The sequence below is a fragment of the Acanthisitta chloris genome, unplaced genomic scaffold (assembly GCF_000695815.1).
Source record: "Acanthisitta chloris isolate BGI_N310 unplaced genomic scaffold, ASM69581v1 scaffold3127, whole genome shotgun sequence".
Classification (NCBI taxonomy): domain Eukaryota; kingdom Metazoa; phylum Chordata; class Aves; order Passeriformes; family Acanthisittidae; genus Acanthisitta; species Acanthisitta chloris.
The window spans coordinates 166290-180893 of record NW_008681901.1 but is presented as its reverse complement, the minus strand read 5'-3'; the positions used below and the strand labels follow the sequence as shown (position 1 = coordinate 180893).

The 14604-nt window shown below is 38.5% G+C and overlaps 1 protein-coding gene across 1 annotated transcript in view; it reads left to right on the top strand.

Annotated features, from left to right (window-relative positions):
- EEA1 (early endosome antigen 1) overlaps nt 1–14604 on the top strand; it is a gene marked incomplete at its 5' end in the record, with an annotated part of 60059 nt that overhangs the window by 3625 nt on the left and 41830 nt on the right. Inside the window, 3 exons of the mRNA XM_009078264.1 lie at nt 9658–9785; nt 13575–13629; nt 13763–13828. Coding sequence (XP_009076512.1) covers nt 9658–9785; nt 13575–13629; nt 13763–13828 — 249 coding nt within the window. The remainder of the gene's footprint in view (nt 1–9657; nt 9786–13574; nt 13630–13762; nt 13829–14604) is intronic.

Sequence of the window (14604 nt, the reverse complement as noted above, 5' to 3'; positions counted from 1 at the left end):
ATAAAGCTAGTTTTTAAATATACAATCTTAATGGAATTTTTTATGCCCCCAAGAAAATGCAAGGGCTGTTTCAGTTAATAGACATAAATTGTAGTGTGCTTCTAAATGCTTCCAGTTGTGGAGTGTAAAACCTCACAATTAAAACAAAGTGTGTGGTTTTACACTCCAAAACTGGAAGAATTTAGATTATGTAAGTTAACAGACTCCAGCTGCACAAGGTTATCTGATTTTTTTTCTGATGTGGACCTTCAGAAAGTAGATTTGACTTCTGGGGGCAAGGAGCTTGCTGTCCACTAAATGGGTTTGTATGGAAGGTGAAGTTTTGCATTCTTTCTGCCAATGTTACTTTTGTTGAGTTTTGAAATCAAAGTGTTTATTCTAGGCTGTGTGTGTAATGTGATTTTATTGTGTTTGTTGTTGTATATATTTGCTAAGTAGTGCTTTTTTCCTTGCCTACACTTAATGTGTATTTGTATTATATTTTTGAAGGGAAAACTTCAAATTGTGGGGTGTTATTCCCAAATATGCTAAAAGCCATCAATACACTGATTATTCTAGGGTTACTTGAGATCTCTTTTCAAGGATGAAGTCTCACCAGTTAGTGAGGAGGATCTGTAGTAAAACTGGCCCATGCTACTCACCTGGGGTGGTGTGGGACCTCCTTAGAGCCAGGACAACTGGAGTCTGGCTTTTGATTGACTCCTCACTGCCTCTTGTAGAAGCAGGGACCGTCTATAGTGCTCTGTTGTTTCTAGCTGTTGCTGTTGCCTGTTACTAAAGCTGTGTTTCTTGGTACAGTGATTCAGTAAATATCTGGAAAAGTTGAGAAACAAAGAAAGCAAATATATATGGGTTTTTTTTCCCCAGTTTGATCTTTAAGTATATCAGCATGCCTAGAAGTATTGAAAAAGTAGGAAATTCTGTTAATTGCTCTCATCAATACTAGTATGAGAAGTTTAAAATGCTTGGCTCCTGAGAAGCTGATTGTTTGCATTTATTGATGGAAAGTAATACTTTGCATTTATAACAAACACATTGAGACAGCAACACAGCCAGGCTGTCACCCCTCATTCCGTCTATGAAACATTGCTGAGTTTGGCTTACTTAAACTGGTGTTTGGGTTTATTGCTTATGGATAGTACTGGGAAAAGTTCAAATACATTTGTTGGAAGCAGTGCTGAAGAAGCTCATGAGTTCAGGGTTTTTTTTGCCAGTGCATTCTCCTTAAACAAGTAGCTAGAATGTGTTCCAAGGTCAGTGTTTGGTCACATTTTGTGAGACCTGAAAAATTGTTACTCGGCTGACAAAAGCATTAGTACCTTGCTTTAAGTGTTGCCTCTAATTTCTTTGCTAATCCATCTTCCACTGATATGCTCTCCCTGATGATGACAATTTTAGTAAATCAGGTCATTTGCCCCTCTGTTCTCCTTGCCCTTCCTTCCTCTCTGTCCTCCATGCAGTGAGAGTTGGTCTTGTTTTTCAGTCACAGGCATTCACCCCTGAAGTGTCATGTTGGGCAAAAAGTTTCTAGGCACTTGTATACAGCCTGGTTTATGGTTGTCTTCTTAAACAGATCTCTCTGCAGCCCTTGTTTTTCAAACTAGGGATTGAAACATAGACTAACTGGTGAAAATGCCAATGTCACACTTTCTCCTGCCCCCAAGCATTGATGAAGCCTTACTTTAAAAGACAAAGGCTTGTTCAGCTGCAGGAACAACCATCAAAATGTTGGCAAATGTCTGTCCATGTACAGCCAACCCAACCAAACAAATGTATGAAAGTCACACACATTGCCACAATCCCAAACAGTGACATTTTTCCCCAGCTTTCATGTATACAGTGGTGTCACTAACAAAAGCTGTGTGCTGGCTCCTGTTTTGTTTTCATTTTCCTAAAGGAATGATACATTTCTAAACCGTGTCCAGCATTTCCTGACAGTCTCTGTTGGAGATTCAGGACATCTAAACAGTGAGTCAGTTATGGGGGCGTAGTTTCAGACTTCCTGTCCTGTTTTTTTCCTGAGGCATCCAAACAACCACAGAATGGCACTCATGCAACATTTAGAATAGACTGGCTGTTAGGATCTGCTGTCTTATCTACCACTAGGCTAAATATAAGGCAATTTTTAAACAGTTCTTTTGGGTAGTCTTTATAATTTCCAGATATTTGGCAAGTATATATTTCTTGGCTAATACAAGCAAGATATGACCCTGATGTTTTCTGAATAGGCTCTTCATAGCAGAATTGCCCAGTGTGTAAATTGGCATACTAGTTGTGCAAAAATGTGGGGGTTTTGTGTTTATCTTTAAAAAGACTTCATTCTTTATGGTGGTTTTTTTTCCCTACTTGTCTTTTATTGTAGATACAATTGGTTGAATCTTCTGTTTTTGTGTATGCCCTTGAAATATTGCAGCCTGTTTTTGCACAGCACATCATGTCAGTGCTTTAATGCTGATATTTTACTCTCTTTCAGTTGCTTCTCAGATTAGGTTGTGGTGGCTGTTTTCACCTCAACAGTGCTAGTCTGCTTTGCACAGGAAGAAAAATAATTGTTTGAGCTATATTAGTGCATTAACTTCCTGCAACATCTGAACAATATGAAGATAATGAAGAATTAGAGATACTGATTTAATTTGACTTGGCTATGTGATGTGTTTTTTCTGTAAGAAACAGATAATCCAGTGGATTAGAATTTCTAATTAATGGCAAAGTTGTAGCTGTGTAAGTTGTGACAGAATTGTAGTCTTACTCATCAGTAGCAATAAAACCAGAAGAGAATTGAACTAGAGAGTCCAGCTTCTTTCCCTGGAAGACATGGAGTCTACAGTCTGGTGTAAAATAAAAGGTAGCAATATACCTTTGTTCTTTTTTGTCCAGAAATTTAAATACTTACTTGTAAAATTGCAATGGACTGCAGTTCTTAGTTATATAGAACATGGCCTTTTTATCTACTTTTCCAATGCTTAAATAAAAATGTTATCTGACGAAGCCACTGTCATCTTACTGTTTACGTAAACACAGAGGAAAGGACTTTTTCTGGTGAAAAGCATGAAAATATGTCAACTGTATTTTCCTTTTAGCAATACATAAAGGGAGTGACCTGATTTATTTATTCGTTAACTTAAAGTATCTAATGATTTTTTTAAAAATCAGTATGTAGGCCTTCTGAAATAAATGATGAAACGTGGTCTTGCTCTTGCTGTCTAGGTAGACAGTTTGATGTGCTCTGAGGATTCAGTTAATTGCTTTGATATATATTTTGGAAGTAGAATATAGAAGCTACTTGATATATATTTAAGCTCTGAAACATCAGTATGTTTTTGGCCTCTGGCCCTAAGTATATAGAGTTTCTAGTCTTCTGTCATGTAAAATGGTTCAGCCTTTACATCACTGTGTAACTAGAAAATATCTGAGTTTTAGCTTAGACTTACTGTTTAAATGCTGGTGAAGATATGTATTTTGTATTGGGGAAGGTTGTAGAGGTTCATCTGCAGTGGGAAAAAACATGAATGGTGAACTTACTTTCAGTATCTTAAACATGCTGGACTTTTTCCACAACATGCAGCTTATAGCACCAATACAGTTGTGTGAGAATAAGTCTGGATTCTGAGAGATGGGTAAACATAGGTCATGGCTGGAAGGTGTTACAGCTCTGGGCTTGAATCACTGCTATTGCTTTTTGCTCATGCAGCTCACTGGAAACAGACTAACCTTTTGGAAGGTCAATAGTGAAACTTAGATACTTAAATCTATTTAAACTTAAAGCCTGGTCATGTTAATGCCAGGCATGTGCATACTGGTTTGGGCTAAGCTGTCTTACAGCATATATATGGTAGAATAGTTATTAATGTTTTCCATATGGTAGAAATATCAATTATACTGAAATTCCATGGGGTTTGGTTTTTCGGGTGTGGGTTGTTGTTTTTTTTGGTTTTCTTTTTTGGTTTACTACAACACTTAAATATTTTCCAAGAAGAGCATTTGTGGAATAAAATTGACTTCTCAGTGGAAAACAGTGAAGTTCCATGGTTCTTTAAGCTTGACTCATGACATAATTGCTGGAATAAAAATTCAACACGTGGCAGAAGCTGTGTTTGTATTAGCAAATCAAGCTCCGTGTGCGCTATTTGTGCTGTATGACTCTACCACATATAACTGTAGATCAGCAGCAATCATAGCCTAAATGGGATGACTTGTTCAGTTCTATGCAGTATTAAAATGGGATTGACTACACAGTCATCAGATACTGCAAGAAAATACAAAGGAAGTTAAGTTGCTACGGCTGTGACTTTCAAGCTTCAATAGGGTACCATATTTTTTGGATTCCAATGACATGAGCACATCTGAATTCCATCCTGTAAAAACTGTTTTGCCCCTGGGACTGTCCTTCAAGAGGTGTCATCTTTCTGCCAGGTAACTCCAGTTTTAATTTGTGAAAAAGGAACTTTGAGTAAAGTAACCTGTGCTTTTGCTTACTAATTGCTTTAGACAAGATTTGATATTAGGTCTACAAAGACCAATTCATTAAAGCTCTGGGGACAAGAGAGCATTGGCAGATGGAGGCAGGTTTAATGCATCTATATGTAGGTGTCTCAGGCTCCAGTTATTGATGGAGCCCAGGGAGCTCTTACACTATGGTATACACAATTGCTAATTCAGGTGACTAAGTTTCTTGTTCCATTGTGTTGAATCACTCTGCATTGGTAGTGATTGGGGAGTAGACACCTGAATGTAAATGGGTTTTATTTTTTTTAAACCTCAATTGGGAGCCTTCAGAATGTTGAAAAAAAATCATTAAAAGTAAGACAGTATTATTAAAAGGCTAAAATTTTCAAAAATACTTCTTTACACAGCCACTTCCCAGACCTACAGAGTAATATAAGAAGACAGGAAATCAGAATCCATTCAGTCCTATACATTAATTTTTTTCAGTTACATAAACTCTTTCTGAATCAGTTTTAAAATACTGTGGCGATTAAGAGGGCTCTGCAGTCGGTCTGGTTGTGTACTTTTGTGCCTGTGGGTCCATGCTCTTGCTTTTGCTGGGCAGTGTGTTTCCATGTGGTAGGCCAAAGTTCTTCCAACAGTTAACAGCCTTGTAAATTATATTGGTATAATAAATTTAAAAAAAAAAAAAGGTAGTTTTTGTGGTGAGGGTTTCCTTTCAGTGTTGCTTTTAGCATCCTGGCATACTTCCCAAAGAGTGCTGTCTTAATGATTTGTATGAATAGTAATGTTACCTGAAAGGAATCATTTACCTTATCTGCCTTTAGGGTGGTGGAGCACTGAGATGCTTAACTTTATCAAGCCTGAAAGTAAATCTTAACTATTAGAGGGATAAAGTAGCTTTTTTCTTCTTCAGGTGTATTTGTAAGTCTGTCTAGAGAAAGGCAAGTAAAGAAGCCTCTACTGCTTCCACAGAGTCTGATATCTTTGGTGAAATTTGGCATTATAACTCAAGCTGAGGCAAGATGCTTCCCTCCAAAACCTCTGTGTAGCGATTTGTGTTCTGGTCTGAGTGAAACTGGTGTGTTTTGGAGCCTTTGCACTGAGGAAGGCCTGTCCCACTGCGAACAGCATGGTGCTGTGGTGGCCCTTGATGCTAGGCATCCGGGCTCACAAGCATCCACCTGAAAGAGAAACATCTCCCTTGGGATCAGAAAATTGGGATTTGCAGTACAGCGTCTCACTCATTCTCACTGGAATGCCTTGACCACTGGGCCAGGGGCTATTTTGAGCTTTAACTTGTGTGCTGACTCCTAGTAGCTTGTTTGTGCACTTATATGGGTTTTTGGTTTGAACTCCTTTTTTACTGCTTCTGCTCTGTATTTCTTCAGAAATTCAGTGGTGATCTTAAGAACTCTTTCTGAGAAAAACTAGTGCTTGTGGTGGTTTTGGTTTTATTTTTGTTTTCTGTTAACTGACAGGCATCTGCAAAAATCTTTGAATTCAACAAATTGTCATTTCCTGGGGAGAAAGAGTCTCTCTTGATAAAAACAAAATGCAAGTAATCATCATTTAACATCTTTTAGGCTCATTTCTCCCTGTGTTAAGTGAAAGATAAAGCCCAACTAAAGTCATCAGTTAGGGAATTATGAGTGATGGTACAGCACTGAAGGGGCTGTAAGTGATGTCTTTGCTTTTATTAAAAGAAGATTATGAAATGCCTATTACTTTGTGGCTGTGCTTTAGGCAGAATAATTCTTAAGTGTGTGTTAAAAGGAAACCTACCAAAATGCAAGATACATTGCTCTCATACTTGCTTCCTCTGGAGTCTGTAGGTTAGGGGATCCAAGTGCAGGCTTACTAGAATGGACACATCAGCTCCTCCCCCAGGTAGTGATGCCCAGTATTATGTGGCATGGTTCTGGCTGTGCAGTCTCCTCTTCATCCAGGACAGGCATGGTCCTGATGTAGGAATGTATTGCACTGGATATAAAGTTCTGCAAACGGACAGAAATATTTGCAAGCTTGAATCATCTCAGACCATCAGATTTCTTCCCCTCTTCCTTCTCACACATTTGTCTTTAGAATATTAAAATACACTTTTGCACATCTTTTCAAAGCTCATCTCAAGATAATACTGGGCGATATTTTTATGGCTGTATTTAATTATTTTTTTTTAAAGAGATAAAACGAGAGAGCCACCAACCCACTTTCCCAAGCAAGATTGTCACCTGAAGCTGATAGTTGCAAGCCCAGGAAAACTTTACACTTCTGCTTGTTACTGCCTGGTGCCCAGGATGATCCTGATAATTCTGATTTTTTTACTCTGAAGAGAGCTGAATTAGTGCTGCTGGTATCAGAGTTGACACTGAATATTATTAGCCTGTGAGGTGCAGCTGGGTCCTTCCTGGGTTCGTGCGCTTTAAGGCTCTGTTGTGTGAGCAGTGTCGCCTGCAGCTGTAGGAGCTGGTGTTCCTGTCCACCCCATCTCTGTGCAGGACAGATGACATTTTCTGTGGCAAGGATGCCCCACTGCTGGAGGGTGACACCTTACTCTGTTAGAGCTTGTATGTCAGACCTCTAGAAAACACTGTGTTAGATTAAGGGTGTGTGTGACAGCTGTAACAGCTGTGCCAGGTCCTCTAAAACTGAGGTCAGCTATGGTCACGGCAGTGCTGGTGGAGAGGGTGATGCACTCTTCATTCCTGCCTGTGTGAGAGGAAGGCAGTTTCTACCACGAAGAGGAGGAGGTTTTGTCCATGCTTCCCCCCACCGCTGGTGACAGCACGTCTGCTTCCCCAGAGCTGCCATCCACCATGGAGAGCCTCAACTGCAGCACATTCCCTTGGCTTGGCAGCTCTGCTCTGCTTCTGGCCCTGTGTCCTTGCAGCCCTTGCCTCCAGATCTGCCTGCCTGCCTGCCTGGGAAATCTTGGCTGACTTTGCCTAATAATTGAGATGAATGATTACTGTCCCCTCGGGCTAATTACATATGTAATCTATTCTTTCCTTTTCTCTGGGGCTCTTCTTTCTACAGAATAAACCACAACCACAATAAAACCACCCCCCTGCCAAAAAAACCCAACCAAACAACCCAACAGAAAAACCAAGCAAAGAACCAGATTTTGTTGTTTAAATGAAAAGAAATGAAAGGCAAAAGGAAGGAGAGACCAAAGCAATTTTCTCCACTTGTTCTTTCTAGATACACATACTGGTGCTATGAGGAACATTTGCTTTTCTCTGTGAACAGCAGACCTTCCCAGCACTGGGAAACTAAACACAGCACCAAGAACCACTTGGTAGTGTTTCATCCTAAAAGGATGCTGTTGCACTGGCATTGTATGAGACTGACTGCTTTCACCTGCTAGGAAAAAACAGTTCCTTATTTTTTGGCCCCTGCTGTTGGTATATGGTTCATTGGTGTATGCCAGGAAATTTCATCTGGTTCTTTTGCTAAGAGCGACTGTCTCTGGCATCATATACTAATTGTATCAGATAACCATTGCTGGGAATGTAGTAGATGAACAAATTTTCTGTAGCCATTTTGGCACATATATCTATGTATGAGTTAACTCAGTTTAATCTGGACTAAAACTGTGCTGGTGAACTCTGCAAATAAATAAATGATTGTTAAGGGTAAATGCCTGTTGTCTGCTTAGGAAGGAGTATACTGTTTTCTTTGGTCTGGTTGTGCCAAAATTAGTCTTCAATACAATATGTGGTGGACTTGACAAGCAACTGTATTTTGTAATTAATTTCTGAAACACTAAGTAAATAATAGTGGTTATGAAGTCCCTGTTCAGTGCTCTGGAGCTCTGGCCATGTTTGAGTAGCTGGACATGATAGTTTTCCTGGGTTAAATCCATGTAAGTGCTTGACTGTTGAATTCTTAGTGACTAGTGAAACAAAATACTATGAATGTCGAGTTAAAAAATGAGTATTATTGTGGTTATCAACATACACATTCAGTATGTTCACTTTGTGCTAATATTGAAAGTTTTGTGGCTTGTCTATTAACATCCAAATGCAAAGTTCAGAGCAGAAAAGGAGTGTCAAACTCTTCCTACATCCTTCAGAAATCACATGGCAACCTGTGTTAGGTGAAGTGCCATAATCACACAGGAGCACTCTCATCTTGGATGCTGGAGAGCCTTGGTTTAGTACTGTAGTGCAGTGCAATTCATACTGGCATGAGAGACTTAAGGATAACATATAAATGTACAAGTGCATATTTGAAAAGAATCAAAGAAACAGGGACCAGGCATGAGGTCTTTGCACTATTTGGAATGGCAGAGAGTCTCTAATGGGAGACTAAATGTTTTTCCTCTCACTCTGAAACATCTCAATGGTGCTACCATGTTGCATATGGGCTGTAGTGCAAATGGGAATTGGGCTCGGAGTTGGCATGATAACCAAATGAGTGAGGAACTAGTATAAAGTCCAGTGGTTAAAACCCGGTGTAATAAGTTGCAAAAAACGGTGTGGATGGTACATCTGATGAGTGGTGGCTTGGATGCTCTCAAATGCTTAGAGACACATGAAGAGAAACATGACACTGTTTTCATTTTTCTGTGGACTAATGGGTAGAACAAAGGCATTGCTTTGCTAGATTTCCACTCTGGTAAGCTGGAAAGAAAATGTATGATTTCTGATTTTTAAGGCTGTAGAGATCTGATTTTCTTGAGGTGGTATTTATCTGAATTGCATCTACTAATTAGTTATATGCAAGACAAAAAGTTGTACTCAGTCTTCCAGCCCATATTAAACTAGGTAGCTTCAATGTGGTGGTAGTAGGTATGTGAATAACTGTGCCTTAGAGTGGGGTTTTTTATCTTCTTTTTAAAGGCCATACTCCAAATATTACCTTCTCCTTGGAAGAAGAATGTGATTTTATGAAAAGTTGTATGGAAAATAGTTTTGTTGAGGGGGAAGAAATTGCAGAGCAGTCCTTCTGAAATGACTTCTTATTTTTCTGAATAAAGGTTTTGTTGCTAGTATGTAATGCTGTTGGGTGAAAAGCTTCACTGAATAATGGAATATGACTTTTGTAGGTATTTTCTAACTTTTTAATTACCAAAACTGTTATCAGAGCATGAAATGATTACATGTGCAAACAAAATTTATAATTATGTGCAAAAAGATGGAAGAAAAATTGCATCTCACCTCTTTTTCTTTTTTTTCTAACTTGTTTTTCTTTTCCTTTTTATAATAGGGCTTTATTTGTCCTCTCTGTATGAAGTCTCATGGATCAGCTGAGGAGCTGTTCAAGCACTATGAAGCTGTTCATAATTCTGGCATTGATTCAACTCATGGAGGGGAAGGTCATCTGTCACCAGAAAGGTGAAACAGTACTCATTTGTGCATGTGCTTTTGTGTCAGTGTTGAGCTGCTTCTCATTACACTGAAGGTTGCATTAATTTGAACACTTAGTTATGTAGTCAAGTAATTAAATGTTCATGTCCCGTTTCCAACTAGAATTAAAAAGCAGCTTGAAACTAACGTTATCTGATACTGATCTGACAAAAAATGAGCATCAGATACACATGTTTATTAATTAAGTCACCATCTTCTGATACAGCTGACAACACAATATTACAGACTGGAATGATTTTTATGAGTGTGGCAGAAAAAAATATAGGTTCCTTCTAATTTCCAACATAGAGCTGAAATATCATTTGAGGCTGGGGAGGACAACCCTAAAGATAGAGAAGAAACCCGATTTTGTCCCTGGGTAGTTAGGGTACTTATTGGGTAATTAAAAGATCAGTATTTGCCTAAATAGGTTCCCATATTACCCAGTTATTTGCAAATCTGAGAAGTTTCTATGCCATTCATTCTCCTTCTGTGTTTCAGAAACTCCATGCTGACCTTTAGAAATCTTCTCTAATTTATTTTATCTAACTGTTTGGTCAAAACTGTATTGTTAAGTACATCCCTAGAAAGCATATCAGGTTGTTTTATATTTGAGAGCAGGAGTATGTAGCAGGAACTGATAATGTAAAACTTTCTCTAGAAATGTTTAACTGAGTAGTCTGCCTGTATTGGTTTGGGAAGGTTTTCCTCAGGGGTAAAATTGACATAGGTTTCCTTTTGCTTCTTGCTAGTTCTTTTTCTGTTCAGTGCTTGTTTTGCACTGTTGTAAGTGACAGTCCTTGATGCTGTTATGTCATTTTGGTTTGTACACAGCAGGGTCAGAGTGAGCAGCACAACTCACAGCCCCATGGTTTCTGTTGATGCTTGGAAGTAGACGGTTCAAATGTTTTGTCACTAGCAGAAATGTGACCCAAAATGATAAATAATTACATTGAAAGTAATGCATATATTTATGCAACTAAGTCAAGGGAGGGTGGTTCTTTGGTAACAAAAGAGTGTGGTAGCAGTTGTTCAAATGCAGATCCATATCTCCCCAGTATTGTGCAGACCTGGCAAGCCAGTAGGAGCCAGCACTAGCACAGGTCTTGTCTTCATGCATGGATGGCTCCTTTCTTGTGGTCAGCTGCCTTCTCTCAGCTGCTGCAACAAAAGCAATCAAAATTAGGGCTTTATATAGGATAAAGTGGTAGGGTACTAGTGAAGTTATATTGAGTTTCCAATATGTACATTTTTTTTCAGGAATAAATATTTCTTCTTTGTCTGATTGGAGTCTTTTTGGAGTAATACAACTTAGACCTGAGGTGATACTTTAGTAGAATAATAGCATTCACATGGGGGAATTATTGGTCATAACTATGTTGTTTATATAGTTTATGAAATGCTTATTTTTATGCTTGCAAGTTTCCAATGTCAACCAGATGTTGGCTAATGAAATTTATTTATTTTTTTCCTGGCTCTTGACAGTTTAAGGACAAGTGGTTTTGTTTTCTCTCGTATAATTGAAAAAATGGACAAGGTCAGGGAGGTTTGATGGAATGAAGGGTGTCTGGTGAGAGCCATTGTGTAACACATGAGTTATTTTTCCTATTCGTGTGGCATTCCTTAATGCTTCTCAGTTGCATGCTTGCTTGAGAAAACTCTCATTTAACATAAACATATTTTTCCAAGACTTGGGATACCATATTAAAAAAATACTGCAGCCTGCAGCAGGGAGCCAGTCCATTAGCTCTCCATGAGTGAAGCTTACGTGTAATTCATAGGACCAAGATTGGAGGTGAAATTCTTTATTTAGTCAATAGAGAAAGTTAGGTACTATGAATTACTTAGTGTCCTCTTCCTCCCAGCCCTGAATAAACTACTGTGATTAAGTGCCAAGAGTAAGTCATGGAACTCTCCCCAGTGTGATTAAGCAAAGCTGTCAGTACTCAGTGCTAGGATGGAGACACTGGCATTACAGGTGGGGAACAGAATGGAGCATAAGGAAAAGGTACTAAGGATTTACCAGATGGTAGGCTCAGATGTGCTGAGAGGAGGAAGGGATTGTAACACCCGTAGCAGAAAAGGAGATTTTGTGAGGATTTGGATGGCAAAAAGAAAAACAAAGTTACAGTGTCTACAGTCATCCCTTGCACATTTTTACCCCTGCACCCATTTACCACTGATCACTTAAACTGAATTTAGGTTTCATCCTAAAACTGTCAAGCAAAATTTTGTTGGGTATATCACAGCAACTACTGTAGAAGGATCCTTACATTACAAATTCTTTATTTCCCTTCTCCGCCCCCCCTTCTTCCCCTCTACTACAAATAGTTTTATACAGCTCAAAACCTTTTATCTACGATGAAGACCAGAGCATTTTAAACGCTTTGGTATTGCAGATCTGGTATATGTTCAGCCCAGCTTCAATGCAGTTAACTGTTTCACGTGCCTGAGATTTTGTTTATAATCTTAGATATGAATATTAGCTGATTTACTTAGTTGTACTGATGAGAAAGCTGCTCCCTCTTCTCCACTGACAACCAACGTATGGGTTTTGGATTACAGCTACACCTGCCTCAGTAGAGTTGGATTTGCAAACCTCCAGGGAATGTCTCACACAGGCAGAACAATGTGTACATAACAGAAAATTTTCCCCTGAAAAAAAGAAATCTCCTAATATCCCATTTCTGTTTTGTCATTAAAATTGGTCCACCTTGGAGTTCTTGCTTCACTGGTTCAAGTGCATGTGTTTCACTTGCTACTTGATGACCCTGACCTGCTGTTAATATGTTAATGTAAATTCAATCTATTCCTTAGCAGTTTAGTTAAGGAATAGCTTGCTTTGGTATGAGATAATTTAAAACAACTTCGGTGGAGGAGGGGATAATGCAGCACAGCAGCAATAAAATTGTATGGTATAAGACTGAGAGAATTTGTTTGCACTGACACCCACACACATATATTTTGTGTACTCCTTAGTGTTGCCACTGTACAAACAATAAGAAAGAGTATTTTTGCATTATTTTAGTGATCTATGTGTTTTAGATTTGGAGTGGCTGTATCTCAGTAATACAACATTATCCTTGTGTGTGTAGTTGTGCAAATCTGTAAGGAGACCTGTGCTTTTGAAGGGTGCTGTGTGAATCAGTTAGGAACAGTTGTAGCCTTGGATCTTGTGTTCTTGCATGGCTGGAGGCTTGAGCATGAAATTTGAGAGTTTAAAACTCTAAGGCTTTAAATATTCAGACCATTAAGTGAGTGTGTCTGTGAGGCATACCTAATTGCTGTGTGGATGAAAAATTATGAACCTACATATTTCAGAAGGAGTAAGACAGCATGCTGTCGCTTAGCAATATTCCTTTACATGATATGGGAAGTGGAGGAGAATAAACATGTCCTTCTTGTAAAAATGCATGCAAACCAGTTAAATGTTCCAATGCACAGCTCTGCCATTCTGAAGTCATGTGATTGAGCTGATGCACTGATTTAAATTTACGTTCAAATTCTGTTTTCATGAGGCTTTTGTTCATATCTATTTCTTTACTTATTCAGTTAATATATTTAGCATTTCTTAAGTGATATATACTGTGATATTAATCTGGTTTGTTCCAAGTTTCAAAAAAATCTAAAAGTAACTAGTTAAAATTGTGTAAATTATATCTATGTAGCACATGGCTATCGGTCCAGCTGCTTAACACACATTATAACCTGTATGTAATTGACAAAATATAACCTCTGCGTATTCATTTTCTCCACTCTGTGGATATATTTATTCAGAGATGAAGTATCACTGCTCCGACAAGAAGTCCAAGACTTGCAAGCTTCACTGAAGGTTGGAAATGTATTTTACTTGCACTTGGTTCTTTGTTTCAAATTGCAAGCTGTCTTAAGCAACCACATTTATAGTTCTCTCTTCCCATCTCCCCTTTTTTTTTTTTTTTTGTTGTTATTATTTCCCCGCCTAGGAGGAGAGATGGTATTCAGAGGAGCTGAAGAAAGAACTAGAGAAATTGCAGGGGCAGCGGCAGCAAGTAATTGCTTTAAAATACTTGAAGCAGGTTTATCGTCAGCATTGACATTGAAGATTAATACCTTTTTTGTAAGGCACGTGGCCTGATTTAGTTAGTTCTGTAATGTAAATATTGACATGTTCTTGAAAACAAAGCTAGTTATCTCTCCACAATGTAACTGTATATATAAATGTGAAGAACAAAGTCAGAATAGATCATGTTTTTTCCATACTACTCACGACAAGTTCAGTTCAGACTTTTCCTTCTGTTGAGCTTATTCAGAACTCAGTTTATTAAAGAAAATAAATTCAATGTGGTATTTCATCTTTTATGAGAAAGGGCAATGGAGCCTTTTTTGTAAGAACTCATGAAAATCAGCAGTGGGATTTCATAGGTACCCAGATGAACTCAATAAACAAGGCAAGGCAAACTGTGCTGTGTTGTGCCCTAAAGGAAGCTCTTGCTTCTTTTATTACTATGAGCAACTTAGATACTCGATAGTTACAAACCTCAGAAATTGCTTTCTGACTGAATACATTCTCAGGAGGTACTTAATGATGTCTGTAACCTCTGTTTTTAGGGCAGATTTCTATATTGAGGAAAGGGAGGGGGAGGGGACTGTTACTGGAGACTTGCAAGTGGAAGCCTTGATAGTGTAGCAGTACATGAAATGGAAAGTCATCTTGGCCTTTTCCAGTCTTCCAGATGTAATGCTTGAAATCAGGTATTTTTATGATGCTGTGCAGTATTTGAGCACAGAAGTCTTTATTTACCTGTCTTTTCAAAAAATTGGATGA